Source organism: Lepidothrix coronata, unplaced genomic scaffold (genome assembly GCF_001604755.1).
Source record: "Lepidothrix coronata isolate B3197 unplaced genomic scaffold, Lepidothrix_coronata-1.0 Scaffold3, whole genome shotgun sequence".
Taxonomy (NCBI): Eukaryota; Metazoa; Chordata; class Aves; order Passeriformes; family Pipridae; genus Lepidothrix; species Lepidothrix coronata.
Genome location: NW_016690183.1, coordinates 12,079,545 through 12,093,939, shown reverse-complemented (window position 1 = coordinate 12,093,939; position 14,395 = coordinate 12,079,545). Strand labels below are relative to the sequence as shown.

Genomic DNA, 14,395 nt, shown 5'->3' with positions numbered 1-14,395 from the left:
AAAAAGGTTTCAAAAAACTTTACAAATTTTTGGCAAAGGCTTAAAAGGGCAATGGGAGAGATTCCGGTTATCTACCTCACAGGCATGCACAACACTGAAAGATTTCTGGTAGAGAGCCTGAGATTATGATTCTGTGATGCATACAAAAAGAGCTGCTGAAATATAAGCATCTCTGGACTGTAAGTGGTACATACAGTGTGGCACAGTATGGGATCAAGAAGAAGACCCCACTTGCAAAATTTTTGTAGTGATTTGAAACTAGAGCAAGCAGGAGCCCTCATTCAGCAGACTCTCATCTGAAGAGCATATACACACACAAAGAGAGCATATACACACTTGTTAGACAGTTTGTGTATCTCAGAAGAATGCATGTGAAAATTTTCTATATTCATACCTTGTATAGGGAACACAATGCTCAAAAAATATACCCCATTAAATCTGATGGTAGACCATTATGCCTAAAGAAAAGCCTCTAGTAACTGTAACAGGAGGCTTTCATATCTAGCTTTCACTGCAACCTCATTGTTTATTAGGACGTACAAAGGAATATTGCTTTCCAACTCTAAAATTAAAACAGTAATTTTTTCTGAATAAAACCCAACATGGTTTCACTCCCTTCTCAATGACCTGGGCAAAAAGATGGCATAACTGAAAAAAAAATTACCATTGATTCCTTTCAATTTCTCACAAATGGGTTTGATGTTGTTAGCAAGAGTTTGGCTCTTTAATCTCCGAAGGGTTAGTGTTTTGGTAACCTCGGTTCTCTTTGAATGCCCTACTTCAAAATAAAAAGAGGGGAAAACCCCTCCATGAAAACGTCTTACTTCATTTTAGGCAGGGGTGGCTTTATGGTTAGAAACCCAAGCTCCAATGGCATGAGGAGCGTTTCACAGCAATTCCCCATAACCCAAGGTTAATTAAAAACTAATAGCCATAGACTGTAGGTTGAAGTATGCCAGTCACAATTCTCCTGTGGGCTCACTAATAACTGCTGCTGTGCCACAGGCTTGCTGACAAGGGAAAAGGCCTTAAATGAAAGCTACAAATGGAACTAACAAGGTTTCCTCAACCACAGCTACTAAATGACTGCACCAGCCCAGCTGAGGAGGGTGATCAGCATGTTAGCGATGTGAAGCAACCCTTGCTTCTACAACCACCTCAGCCTTTCCCACTTAGGTATTTTCAGCTGTACATGATGCTACAAAGAGTGTATCAGAAAATATCCCACTCACATGACATCTCAGTGCCTTGAAGGAGAACAGTTTTAAACATGATGCATGCTATTTTACTGTAGTGTAGGTGCTGAACACAATTTTATTGGAAAAGTAGTGTATTGAATAATGTATTCAATAATGTATTGAATAATGTATTGAATAATGCTGCAGTCAAAATAAAAATTACATGAAATTGCTTCTATTGAGAAAAAAGGTGAAGAAGTCTTAATTACAGAACACCACATAGGAAGTGGCCTGCAATTTACTTTAAGCTTTAAATTGATAAATAACAACAACAACAACAAAAAGCCCAAATCAACCAATCAAAAGCAGAATTAAAAGTTCTTTTCTACCATGTTTTGAAAGTGATGTTTATAAAACAAAAACTGTTCAAACCCTCCAGAACTCTAAAGCCCAAGTCAACAGAGCTGAAGTGCCACATGAGGCTTTAAAGACAGAAAAGGCATTCCTCAAAAGACCTGGTACTCCACAGCTAGCAGATCTGTGTGTACGTGCACTGCTGGAGTGGAGCAACTGTGTATTCAGGAAGCAGTGGGGTTTGTTTTGGTTTTAGGCCCAGGCTAATGAATTTGCCCCAAAGACTAAGTCCCTTCTATGAACTACAACTCTCATTTTGTATACAGTGTTATTATACCTGCCTCTGTAAAACTCCTCCTCAGAGCAAGCAGCTGTAGGGGAAGGCAGTTGCTAACCACAGAATCTTTAGAGATGATGTGGACTTGTGATTTCATCACAATTTTTGGACACTACATTATTTGACTTTCCGGTGAGTCCTTATGTCTTTTACCTCAATGACCATTGATGCAGTCAAATTAAGGTGCTAGAAATTCTTCTTTGGGAAACAGGATTAATCATTCTTGGTTTTTACCTGGAAAGTTTTCAAGCAAATTTTTATGTTTTTCAGGTAATTGCTAGAGCAGCCAGTGGGTTAAACATATCACAGCACATTGTTGAAGATTTGTGGTGGTTTGAAAAAAAACCACAAAAAGATTTGTGGTGGTTTGAAAAACCTCATTATAGATGAGGTTAAAAAAAAATCCCAAATAACAAAATCAGCTACAATTTGGCTACAAGAGTAATATTCCGAACTGTGAACAAATAGTAGAGCACAGAACATTTTGCTGACGGGCAAAAGAATGCCTGGCCATTTACACAGTGTGTTTCCAAGTACATTAATGGCCAATGACTCATATGCCCTTAACAATACTATTCCAGGCAAAGAAGTGCTGTGGTTAGAACAGAAGTGCTCTATTGTTAGAATCCAGGGAGAAAATAGATCAGATATGCATGGAGAGAAGTCTGAGAGTATATATTTTTTCCCAAGATATGCTCAAGATTACTAAAGAAGCTTTTGGTCCAAAGAAAAATTTTCTCACAGATTTAGCAATAGGAACATGCTTTTAAATATACCCATGAAAACAAATGTATTTGTGTAGATTTTAGATATATGTATATGGGCTCATCCTTTCTCTTTCATTGTATTGTCTTTCTCTAATACAGTGATATTTTCACTCGAACTGCTTTAATAAAGCCAGGAAGCTCTCCAAATGACTGCTGAATAACTGACCTGTGGCAATGTTGGAGGCATGTTTGTTTAAATGGTTCCTCTCAGCAAGACACGCACTCACAGAAAATTATGTTTTTTGTGAGACTATGGAGGGTAGGATGAAGTAGCAGTAGAAGAGAGCTTGGCAGAAAAAAAGACAAAAGTGCGTGTTGTTGTTCAGAAGTGTGAGTTACTTATCCTAGCAAGAGTTGGAAAACCTGTTTTCACTAGACTTTTTGCTTTAATTTAAGCTTTCTCTTTCCAGATTACTTCCATGGTGCCTCATGTTTTTAATTTAATGGTGTGTATCACCAGGGTTTCCTTCCCTTCCAAAAATTACTGTTTAACCAACCTCATCTTTGGCTGCAAAAGCACTTCAATAACATGCAATTTCTCTATAATCTTTATAAAGCTAAAAGGGGAATTTATTTCCAAGAGTGCACCCAGCAACATATGCTAGAAGTGTACTAGATGACAGCATCAGAGGTATCTATTATCCTCAATAAAATGCCTTTATCTGCTACTTAGCTCTACTGGAAATAATAACCATTGGGTGTGTGGAGTGCTTTGCAGGTTTTCACTTTAGTCTTCTTCCCTTTCTTTTAGGAATTATCTGAGGAAGGAGAAAGCTGAAGAGGTCTGTCTGTTCAGTGGATGTTCACGGTCCAGGAACAAAGTGGGGATTTGCAGAGCTTGATGATCTGCTGTTGAACAATGACCAGGAGGGCAGGCTAGATTTTGCTGTTTTATTTCCAACTGATTAAGATACTTATTAAAAACAGGAGTTAGTTCTGCAGTTCTCCTATGAAAACCTGGTAAGGGAAAGGCCATGTATTTTTTGAAAGTGCTAAGGATCCTGCAGGGACAACAATGACATTTCTGAATTTCAGCTACAGAGACCCTGCTATGATAATCCTGTGCTGAAACACAAAAGGCAGAGATCTGACTACAGATACCTCACAGCTTAATCTTCAGCATCTCCCCAGTTAATAACCTGTTGGATTGGAGGCTTTCCAATACCAAGTATATATGAAAGTGTTTCAGCTCTTCTCAAAGGGCCATAAGAGGCTGTAAACTCTCTTCCCATTTTTTTGTAAGTCAGTTTTTTCAACTTACTGTGACTAACCATGTGTGTCCTACCACATGTTCAAACAACAATCTTAACAGAAGTTTGCTCTGGAGTCTTTATCATGGGCTAATGTCTGTTAATTATTTTTAAATGGGCAATTTAGTGCTGTCAGCTTCTCATGTGTAGGGCATGTTCAGGTTCTTCTTGTACAATCTGTAGATTTGTGACACTTGTTCCAGAATTGTCTCAAGGGAAAAAAAAGAAGGGAAAGGTATAAAAAGCATATACATACTAAAGTATAACACTTATCTGATCTTGCTACTCTTACAAGTATGTTGCCACATAACCGGCAAATCATGAAGCCTCAGAGCACTACTCATTTCTGTTTCAGCTCCATATCAACCTGGATGGACCACGGCCCTTTCAGGGCCTTGCTAATCCTCCCCGGCAAGTGAATTCAATTGGAGCAGCAGGCAGGTGACAGGGGTCCTGAATCCCCTGAGGTAGCACAGGGCATATGTACAGGGAGGTGGGTTAGGAGAGAGGAGATGGGAAGGGGAGGTAAAGCTAACAGAAGACACACTCATGAATTTGGGACTTTGTACTATTTTTATCAGGACATTCAGAGGAATTGTCTGAAAGTTTCTCATGACATTCAGTATCATTAGCTAAATCTCTGGTCCTCCATTCACTTTACTTCATCTCCTAGCTTTTGACATCATGACAGTCCCGGTCTTACAGTTTGTTCTGCTTTGGGGTACGGGAGACCCTGAAGGATAAATGCCGATTTCAAGAGAGATTCTTCTGCTCTGTGCCAGCTGCCAGTATTTGCTATTTGGACTGTGCCAGGCACTGTACATACCTAAAAAAGGATCCCAGTTGAATAGGTTATATACCAAACATGCTTCATTAGATTGTATAGCGATAGATCATACTGAGTTTAGTCCTGGCAGCCTTACGCATCATCATCTACAATGGTTGTGTCTACTCCCTCCCTCTCAGGGGGTAATTTACACTTCTGTTTCAGGGGATACAGGAAGTCTAACATAAAGCACACAAACTCTTAAGGGCATGTGGAAACATGACCTCCTAAATGGGCTCGTATCTGTGAAAACCAATATATTTCAGAAAAGATAAATTTCTTTTAGGCATGGTCGCATGTTTTGTTCCAAAGAATCATGAACTTTTTTTGGCCTGTATAAATATGACATCAAAGCAATTAATCTGCCAGCCTATAGAATTCACTCCAAGGCATGATACAAAGTAGCCCTCTTAACTGAGGACCAGAAGACTACATTGATTTTTAAAAAATATTTTTTTTTTATTTCAATTGTACTCATATAAGTCAAATGAATTTACACCCCCTAAGGCTTTTGATCCTATAAATCATGAACAGTTTAAGAATAAAATACACAGCCTATCTTTGTCTAGGAGATCTGCCAAAAAAAGAAAATTTGCTACAAACGTTGCTCCTTCCCCAGAATTTCAGTCATTCGGATTAAAGCTCTGAGAGGAATAAAATAAACAAGCCTCACTACTGATAGCCAAACCAAACTACACATTATTTTATCTACTTTCAGTTCATGAGTATGCTGATGAAGAGAAAACATGTATCATGCCTCTCTATCAGTCTGCATAGAAAGTCACAGTGGAATATTGACGATCTTTCCCTAAACTCTGTGCAGTGGGCTTCATAGGCTTTTGTATGCAGGACAGAGAAGATACACATTAAGGAAAATTGCTTCCTTGTTTCTAAGTAAGGAGGTATTGCAGGTATACTTCTCTCTGTGAATAACACAATTTTCCCCAATTAATCTGAAGGCCTCAAATATTGATCCTTGTCAGTTTTTACTCTTAGCTTTTGTAACTTTCTAATTGGCACTGTATTTACAGAGGAAAACAAATAGCAATCTGAATCCTCACAAAATGAGAGTTTAAAGGGAAATTTTTGGATATGACTTCTAATTAATTTCCTGAATTTACACTATGTCACCATTATGCTGTCTAAAGAAAAAAGTGTACCTCTCTGAGGGGAAAAGAACCATAGGGAGTTTTACTGTATAGAATGAGCTATGGATCTAGCACTGAGAAATGACTCATAGAATTGGGAAAACAATCTTCTCATATCAATCAAGTATTCATATGAAGGTACACAAATTACTGATCTAAGTGCTTTTTAAAATGATACTTAAACACCATAATATAACTATTGTATATGGTAATGTAAGACAAATCACAAAGACAGGCAGTATTGGAGGGAGTGGTGCAGAATGAGCTCGTTGCCTATATAAAGGTGGTGCAAGTCTGAGATTCAAAATCAAGTTTCATATGCTATTCCTGCAGAGGCAAAGACTTTGCTTTGAGATGATATAGTAGCCTGGACACTTGGGCAGAAATGAAAATATTCAGTTCAGAGTGTGAGACTGCTGCTTGGGATTTCTGTGAAATGCTGGACTTGTTCAGGGAAACACAGGAAATCCTACAACAACTGTAACTTGAGGATGCTTTCAGATGCTTTCTGGTAGTCAAGACAGCACTACAAACAAGGATCCTGCCAGTGAAAGTAGTATTCCTCATCTCAACTTGCAGACAAAAGTGAAAATAAAAAGCCAGACTAGGCAGTCTGAGCTGTACCTTGTCGACGCCGACTGTTGAGTTTTCTAAAGCAGGTGCCCTCCACAAGTCGATTGAGACGTTGCTGCTTGATCAGTTCTAAGATCTCAGGCTGAATCTTCTCTTTTAGTTCCCTTGGGAAGAGAGAAAGTAGGCACTTGTCAAATTCAATCAAAGACCATCCTCTTTCCTCTGAGACAGAGTCTCACAAGATGTTTCTGCAAGGAGTTTGAAGAGGACAACAGTCACAGACAAGCCCAGGTCAGAATCTAGTCTGCTCCAGAAAAAAACCCTTTATCCTATAACAAAGAATGTGAGTCAGGATATCTCTATTGTAGACATCTCCCTGCTAAAACATCACTGTATGACTCAGGCAAGTCACTTTATTTCTTACTTTACTCATCTAAAAATAACACTTTCTATAATGCAACAACAAGGTTTATCTGTGGCAAATAATGCTCTTTTATCACAGGAACCCTGTGAAGTTTATTTGAGAGTCTATCACCTTTTGTTGCACAATCCTCTGCTGGTATACTTCACCAGCACAACAAAAGAAGGCTAAAACACATTTTGAAACAATAATAGAAAACAGTGAGCAATCCCAATGAGCTAAAATAACATCCAGCACTATATGCTTGTCCTTAATTCCACATAATTCAATTAATTAATTATTATCATAATTTGTAGAAGACTAGCCCATGATTAGGGATTGCTCAAGAATCAAATTTTACCTTTGCCCAGGAGTACAAAGACCCACAGTACCTTTAGAAATAATATTATATATCCTTCAGAAAATCCATTTTCTACATCTTACTTTGATAAGAGTTCAATATGTCAAGAACTAGGCAGAAAACATATGCACATAATATTTAAAGTTTAATTTCATACACCATCACATAGATTCGCAGATGTCTGAATTCATCAGTTATATCCTCACTTAGATTCATTAAGAATATATAAAAGACAGGTTTAAACATCAACTCGACAGCAAGCCTAGTAAGACTAAAAAAAAATAACTAAATGTGTAGAGGATTTATAAAATATGAAGTGTGTCAGAACCATAACTTTGCATTGCTGTACAAATTAGGTAATACCAAAAATCATTCTGTCTGGCAGTATGTTCCAGCAATCATCATCAAAAGGAAGCTAAGCTGTGGTATCCCATAGAGACAACAAAAAATTCTCTCTTCTTGACAATTTAGGAAGCCCAGTTGCTGCTGATTTCCACATTCATTTGGATCCTATGCCTTTGATCTGCCAGACCCCCACTGAAATCACTGTAAGTCCTCTGCTAGAAAGATCAGGCCTTTAAAATAAAGTGCCATCTTTCCTCTATGTGTTAACAAAATGGTTGCAGTTCTTGATGCATAACTCACTGCACATTTACAAGTTGCGAACATATATCCGGTCAAAAACCAAGGAAGCATTGTAACTATAGAAACAAGCCACCTTTTGGAAATGTATTATCAGTCCTTTAGGACAATTTTCAAGCACTGCTGTTTTCTCATTGGGACCTAGAGATACAGATATGTTGAATGGTTAAATACTGTGATTGAAAGAATTTTGTTCTTGAATAAGTGTCTTATTTTCACTGAGCTGCTGAGATTCCCTACTCCTCAGGTAAAACTGGGAGCAGGGGCTGAAGACAATAGTGTTAAGACACAAGTATGGATTACTCAGCAGTCCAGGCTGCAAACTAAATCTCCAGCTGGACTAATTTCAAACATTCAAGACTGGTGTAAACATCAGTTTCATATTTAGGTAGTTTAATTCAAAAATGGGACGTTTATCATTAAATAGCTGTTAAAGATATCATAACATCATAGTTATAAGACATTATTGAAAAAAAATAATGAATGGGTCACCCAGCACAATAACATCTGAATGTTTGCTAATAATATTCCCTCTTCTGGCCTCTAAAGCTCCATCTGCCCTTTACAAACTGGAGGAAGAGAAGGATTTTTAAACCAATCCTAAAAGAAACAGGTAATCCTCTCTAAAGTACCTCAATGCCTAAGGTAGATTTTCCATAGGAGAAAGGGAGGTAGGGAAGAAGGGACCTCATGCCTCTTTCCTTATGAGCTAGAGTCCCTCTACCCACATGATTTATGTGCTTTCACAGCTGTGAGGTTCAGATGTAGTACTCTCTTCTGGTTTATGGTCGTCAAACTTACCATGCAGAGGTTGTGGAGATAACTCCTTACTCCATGGAGAAACAGTCTTCGGTAACTTTGGACTTTAGTGAAACGTGGTAAGACCATCAAAATCTTGACATGATCACTTACTGCACTTACTGTCCTCTGCAGCTCATGCCAATACATGGTTACTCTGATCTGTATGGTTTTCAGCTACTTTTCTGATACCATGACCCCAGATATATTTTTGCAAAGTGATTCCACCACTTAGTGCCCCTCACCGTCAAGGTTTCTGTTCCACCACTTAAAGGTGACAGAAACGGGTCAGAACAATCAAACCACAGAACACAGTCAAACTAAAGACGTGCTTCTTTGAAACTATATTTCCTTCTGAAAGTTGTCTGAAGGCAATGCAGTTCTGTTCCTCCTGATCACTGTCTAAAGACAGGAGGGTTAGAAAAAAAATCTTTGTGCAAGAAATAGGTACTCCTGCCTAATTTTAAAATCAAACAGGCACAATTAGCTAAAGGAAGATCATAAATGCAAATGTTTTGTGAATATTTATTTATTGTCCTTCAGATTACATACGCTTAACAGTTTGTGCCTTGTGAACAGAGAGATCAGACTAAGTCTAAGGAGACAGTGGCTTTAAAAACTGCTGTTAGTTTCCTACTGTGTTTCCATCACATAAGAATTTCAAAAATTAGTGTGCTGTTAAAATGGAAGGGGTAAGGGAACCACACAGTAATATACGAGTGCTAATTTTGTGATCTCACTGGTCTTGGCACTGTAGGCAATACTGATATCAGTTACTTGTTTTTAAAATATCTGAAAATCATTAGAAATTATTTTTAAATTATTCACATTACACTAATTCTTCTTCAGCACCAGTTATAACTGTCCCCAGCTTTTACCTTTCCAGCTTTGGGTTAAGACTCACTCTTTAGCTGTTTCCTTTCTAGGATGGGGCATACTAAAGACATTTAAATCATTACACCACAGTGGGAGAGTAATCCCAGAACTGGTTTCATGTGTTTTGTCCTTTTATCTTTCTGGCATCTAGCTATGCTCCTTCTAATCACTTCACACATTTGGAGCAGAAATAGGGACTCTTTCTAACATTGCTGAGAAATATGTAAGATAAAACACAGAAAAGCATCCAGACACCTTCCTCTACTTCCTGGTATGTTGCTGATTTTCACACAGATGTTACTTAACAATGACTCCCTAGTTGATATTAACTCTCCTTTAACCAGCAAGTCTCCAATTGGATGTCAGATCTTTATCTAGCATTAACCCATCTCTGTTGACATTTAATTTGTCAAGGAGATCTCTGGTCTTCTATAGGCCCACAGGATTCCTAGAGAACTCCTTCTAAAGCCATTTAAAATGAACCAGTGATACTTTATTATTTCATTATGGAATGGCAGTTTGGAGGATCAATAATGATCCCAAATCCTTGAATCTATTCTGAAGGACTTTTCATTTTCCCTAATTAAAAGTAGTTATTGAAAATCTTCACTTCATATGATACAACAATGCTCACATAAAAGAAACAACTAATTCTTGCAAAATAAGTTTGTTGTAATTATCAGGATCTAAGGCAACACTTTCCAGTTTACATTCAAATCCAACTTCACTGAAGCTTCTCTTATCCAGAAGCTTGAAAGCTTAAAACTTCAGTGCTTCACACAATGAACAGCAAAAGAAAGACTTCTATCATTTTCAAGGCAGGGAAAATCACAATCTGATTGCCACATTCTCAAGCAGAATTAAACAAGGCCTGCTGATGTTACAGTCACCATTGTGCACAGTCTCTTTTAGCATATCTGCAAGGCTTTAAAATATACAGCACAACCACGATTGCTCGCTTCACTCACAGCCCCCTATAATGGGGCCATGATTCTGTACTTCTATCAATTGTGCCATCTATGTAATTTGAGAGAGTTCAGTACAGGGAATCGAATCAAAGGGGAAAATGAAAGAACTGTTTCTTTTATCAGTCAAGAACAAGTGATCATGGATGTAATCAAAATGCAAATGCATGGAGTTAAATCTCTGCAAATGCAGTTGTGATTGCTTAAACACCTTATTGATTTACTTAGCCTTTACAGCCTTTAGGCTTAGCCTTTGTTCTGAATCTGAAATGAGTCACTGGTAACACTTCAGTAGCTTTTAACTGTTTGTATTGGCTATTTCACTTGTTCCGTGATGGGGAAGGAGACTCTGCACTGTGGCAGCAACTAGCAAGAGTGACACTGGAAATAAAGAGCTTGCAGAGGGCACTGACAAATTTCATGAGGGTAGGTGATGGACCTGTATCATACTTAAACTGTTGACTCATAGGGAAAGCAAGGAAAATGAGAAGCTTTGGTGGCATGCCTAGCAGTACCGAGCAGCTTTAAACCACTAAATGTTGCAGGGGATTTGCAGGGGATTCCTGAGCAGTGTAATGATGCAAAACAAACTGGAACCATTTGTAGCTTTTTAATTGATGCATTACTATGAGTGACATCAGTTCTAACTGGGCATTAGGTCCTATTTTCTAACATATTGAAAACATAAAAGAAGCATTCCCCTTTTGATTCACATCGGTATGATTAAAATTTAGTGTGTAATTCTTAGCTTATGCTTCCACTGTTGCCCTGCTGCCCCTGGAGGAATGTGTGTCCCCCTCCCCACGCTGAGCTTGTACTTAGATATCTGTATCCTTTAGAAACAAATCAGAATTAATATCCTGCTTCTGAATCCTGAATTTCTCTGGTCCAAATCCATCTCTATACCTTTCCCTTGGAGAAAGAGATTTAGAAAATTATGAGCCATTCCACTTGCAACACAGTCGGGATTTCACGACATTTCAGCTGATGCTTCTGGAGCGCTCACTATTTCTCTGCTGATCTCAAAAGGTTCCTGCTATTCTCAGTACATAATTTGCGCACCACAGAGTCTGCATCTGTCCTGTGCCATCAGTTCAGCCACAAGCCCAGACTTGGTCCAGAGCCAAGTACACCCTCCATTTTTCATAAAACAGAACAAAGAGTATTCTGAGAAATGAGAAGGAGCTATGGAGGCAATATTAGCCTTTGATACTTTGCAGTAAACAACAAGAAAATGACTGGCTACCTGCCAGAATGTTATCATTTACAAATAAGTAAATGACTGCTTGTCATTAACACCAAAGATAATGCTAGAAAAAAAGACAGTGGTAAACAACACCACTCTTCTGAAGCCAATGTGTATTGGCTCTTCTTCTTCTGAGCTTCTTCCTATCTTGCTCAGAGAAGTGACATTTGGAATTTTTAAAGACCCTTGGACAGAAGACAACATTGTGGTGTTTGATTAGTTGGTTTTTTTTTTTAAAGCCACTACGAGCACCAAAATCAGGGTCACAATCACACAGAGCAGGAAATGTCAAAGCACTGTTTCATATGAATAAGCCATATGAGACCCCATCGAGATTTGCCAAATCTGGTTTCACTGAACTCAAAGAAAAAGTTATGATTCCCCGCAGAAGAAAATGTAATGTACTTTGAGCAGATGCTGCATGAGCGCTCTTGAGCACATCTCCCTGGACAGCTTTTCTCCATGGGTTCCCCCAGAAGAGCTCACAATTGTCATTTGAAACTGTTAATCCTTCCATGAAAAAACAAGTGGGGAGAGAAGACTACTTACAGAATTGGACGAGACTGGAAATCTTCCTGGTTCATTCTTTCAGACTGGCGTATTTTCAGTATTTCTGTGTAGCTGAGATTCTGAAGTTTGCTCTTGAATTGATCCAGAGAGCTAGGCTTGGTAGTGAGTGCTCTCATTATCTGTTCTTTCACTACTTGCATTACCTGCAATTGACAATGAAAAAAAACAAGAAAACCTTTGTTAACACCTTCTGTGTTTTTGTTTCAAATCTTAAGTCTGGGTTCCACTAAGGTTTCTAGGTATAGAAGATGTGGTCTCTGGATGACTTTTCAGTAACATAACCAGAAAATAAGCCAACTTCTGACAGGGCATCACAGCCTACATCAAAAGCTCATCTGCTCTGTAACAAGAAATTATTTTTTTTTTGGAGGGTGGTGGGGAGGGTGTCACTTATTGCTTGGCTGTCTCCCTCGACAGCTAAACTACAATTACTTGCTACTGGATTTTAAGTCCTGCTCTATCCATGGTTTGTGTACCCTTGGCAGCAGTAGTGTGGTTCTTTTGCATCCTGAGCTAAGATCACAGAATCACAGAATATGCTGAGTTGGAAGGGTCCCACAAGGACCATCGAGTCATCCTGGCCCTGCACAGGACCATCCCCAAGAGTCACGCCACATGCCTGAGAGCATTGTCCAAACACTGCTTGAACTCTGTCAGGCTTGGTGCTGTGACCACTTGGGGAGCCTGTTCCAGTGCACAACCACCTCCTGAGGGAAGAACCTCTTTCTAATATCCAACCTAAACCTCCCCTGATACAACTTCAGGCCATTCCCTGGGGTCTTGTCACTGGTCACCACAGAGGAGAGATCAGTGTCTGCCCCTCCTCTTTCCCTCATAAGGAAGTTTAACTGCAATGAGGTCTCCCCTCAAGTCTCCTCTTCTCCAGGCCGAGTAAACCAAGTGACCTCAGCCGCTCCTCACGTGGCTTCCCCTCAAGGCCCTTTACTATCTTCATTGCCCTCCTTTGGACACTCTCTAATGGCTTAATGTCTTTCTCATATTGCAGTGACCAAAACTGCACACAATTCAAGGTGAGGCCGCACCACTGCAGAGTAGAGCATGTCAGGGACAAGTACACACTCAACACCAGCAGAGAAAAGCTGTGAAGCCAACTGAGAGTGCAGATGCACATCCTGACTTTTGCCAGCTCAACCTAGGTGAAGCACACAAGCCACAGGGGCCAGTCTAACTGACCACGAGAGAGACTGGGAAGAGTTTCAGGTCTTGGAGCTCTCTTGATGCTGCTCTCCTGACCAGAGAGCAGTAGCACAAGGCTGCTAACTGGCCTATTGGTTCCCTTATTCCTTACACCTGGAGGCGATGGGCACACACTGAAACACAGGAAGTTCCCTCTAAACATGAGGAAACACTTTTTCACTGTGAGGGTGATTGAGCACTGGCACAGGTTGCCCAGGGAGGTTATGGAGTCTCCCCATCCTTGAAGGTACTCAAAAGCTGCCTGGACATGGTCCTGGGCAACTCGCTCTGGGTGGCCCTGCTTGAGTAGGGAGGTTGGCCAAATGACTTCCAAAGCTCTCTTTCAATCTCAAGCACTGTGAGAATCCATGATAGCCTTACACTGCAGGCACATTATGGTCATACACAGTGAAGTAAAGAGAACTTTCTAAAAAAGACCATTAGTGAGGGAAAAGAGAGAGATCAATTTGTCAAGGATATTACAGGATTGCTTTTGAATAAATGCTATAAACAAAGCAAACCAAAAAAAGAAGAATGAAGGATGGCTAGGCAACAACCATCTATCTGCATATTAATTATTTTATCAAGAGAAAACTGCTGAGACACAGTTAACCAAGGAGAATTGTCTGGATCTATTTCAGATAAATACATATCACAGATTACTGTCTGTCTCTCCATAATTCTAGACTCATTTCCTTGGTGCTGGTGCAAATCACACACTTTGAAATATTTATCTGATGCTGTGCTTAAGTTGGCTGAAAAAACAATTTATCATTCTTAAAAAGGTCCATATCACCCAAATGCAACAGCTAATAACCAGTAGGAAATGGTAACACCCACCAGTATCAAAACGAATATGACAGAAATCAACAGCTACACAAACACAGGGCAAAGCTTTTTCTGCATT

The 14,395-nt window shown here is 39.3% G+C and overlaps 1 protein-coding gene across 5 annotated transcripts in view; it reads right to left on the bottom strand.

The window, feature by feature from the left end:
• The window catches only part of ELMO1 (engulfment and cell motility 1), a 315,174-nt gene that overhangs the window by 16,430 nt on the left and 284,349 nt on the right, over window positions 1-14,395 (bottom strand). For all 5 annotated transcript variants that reach the window (XM_017823374.1, XM_017823383.1, XM_017823392.1 and 2 more), the window contains 2 exons: window positions 12,271-12,434; window positions 6,485-6,597 (listed from right to left, as the gene is read on the bottom strand). In XM_017823374.1, coding sequence (XP_017678863.1) covers window positions 6,485-6,597; window positions 12,271-12,434 — 277 coding nt within the window. The remainder of the gene's footprint in view (window positions 1-6,484; window positions 6,598-12,270; window positions 12,435-14,395) is intronic.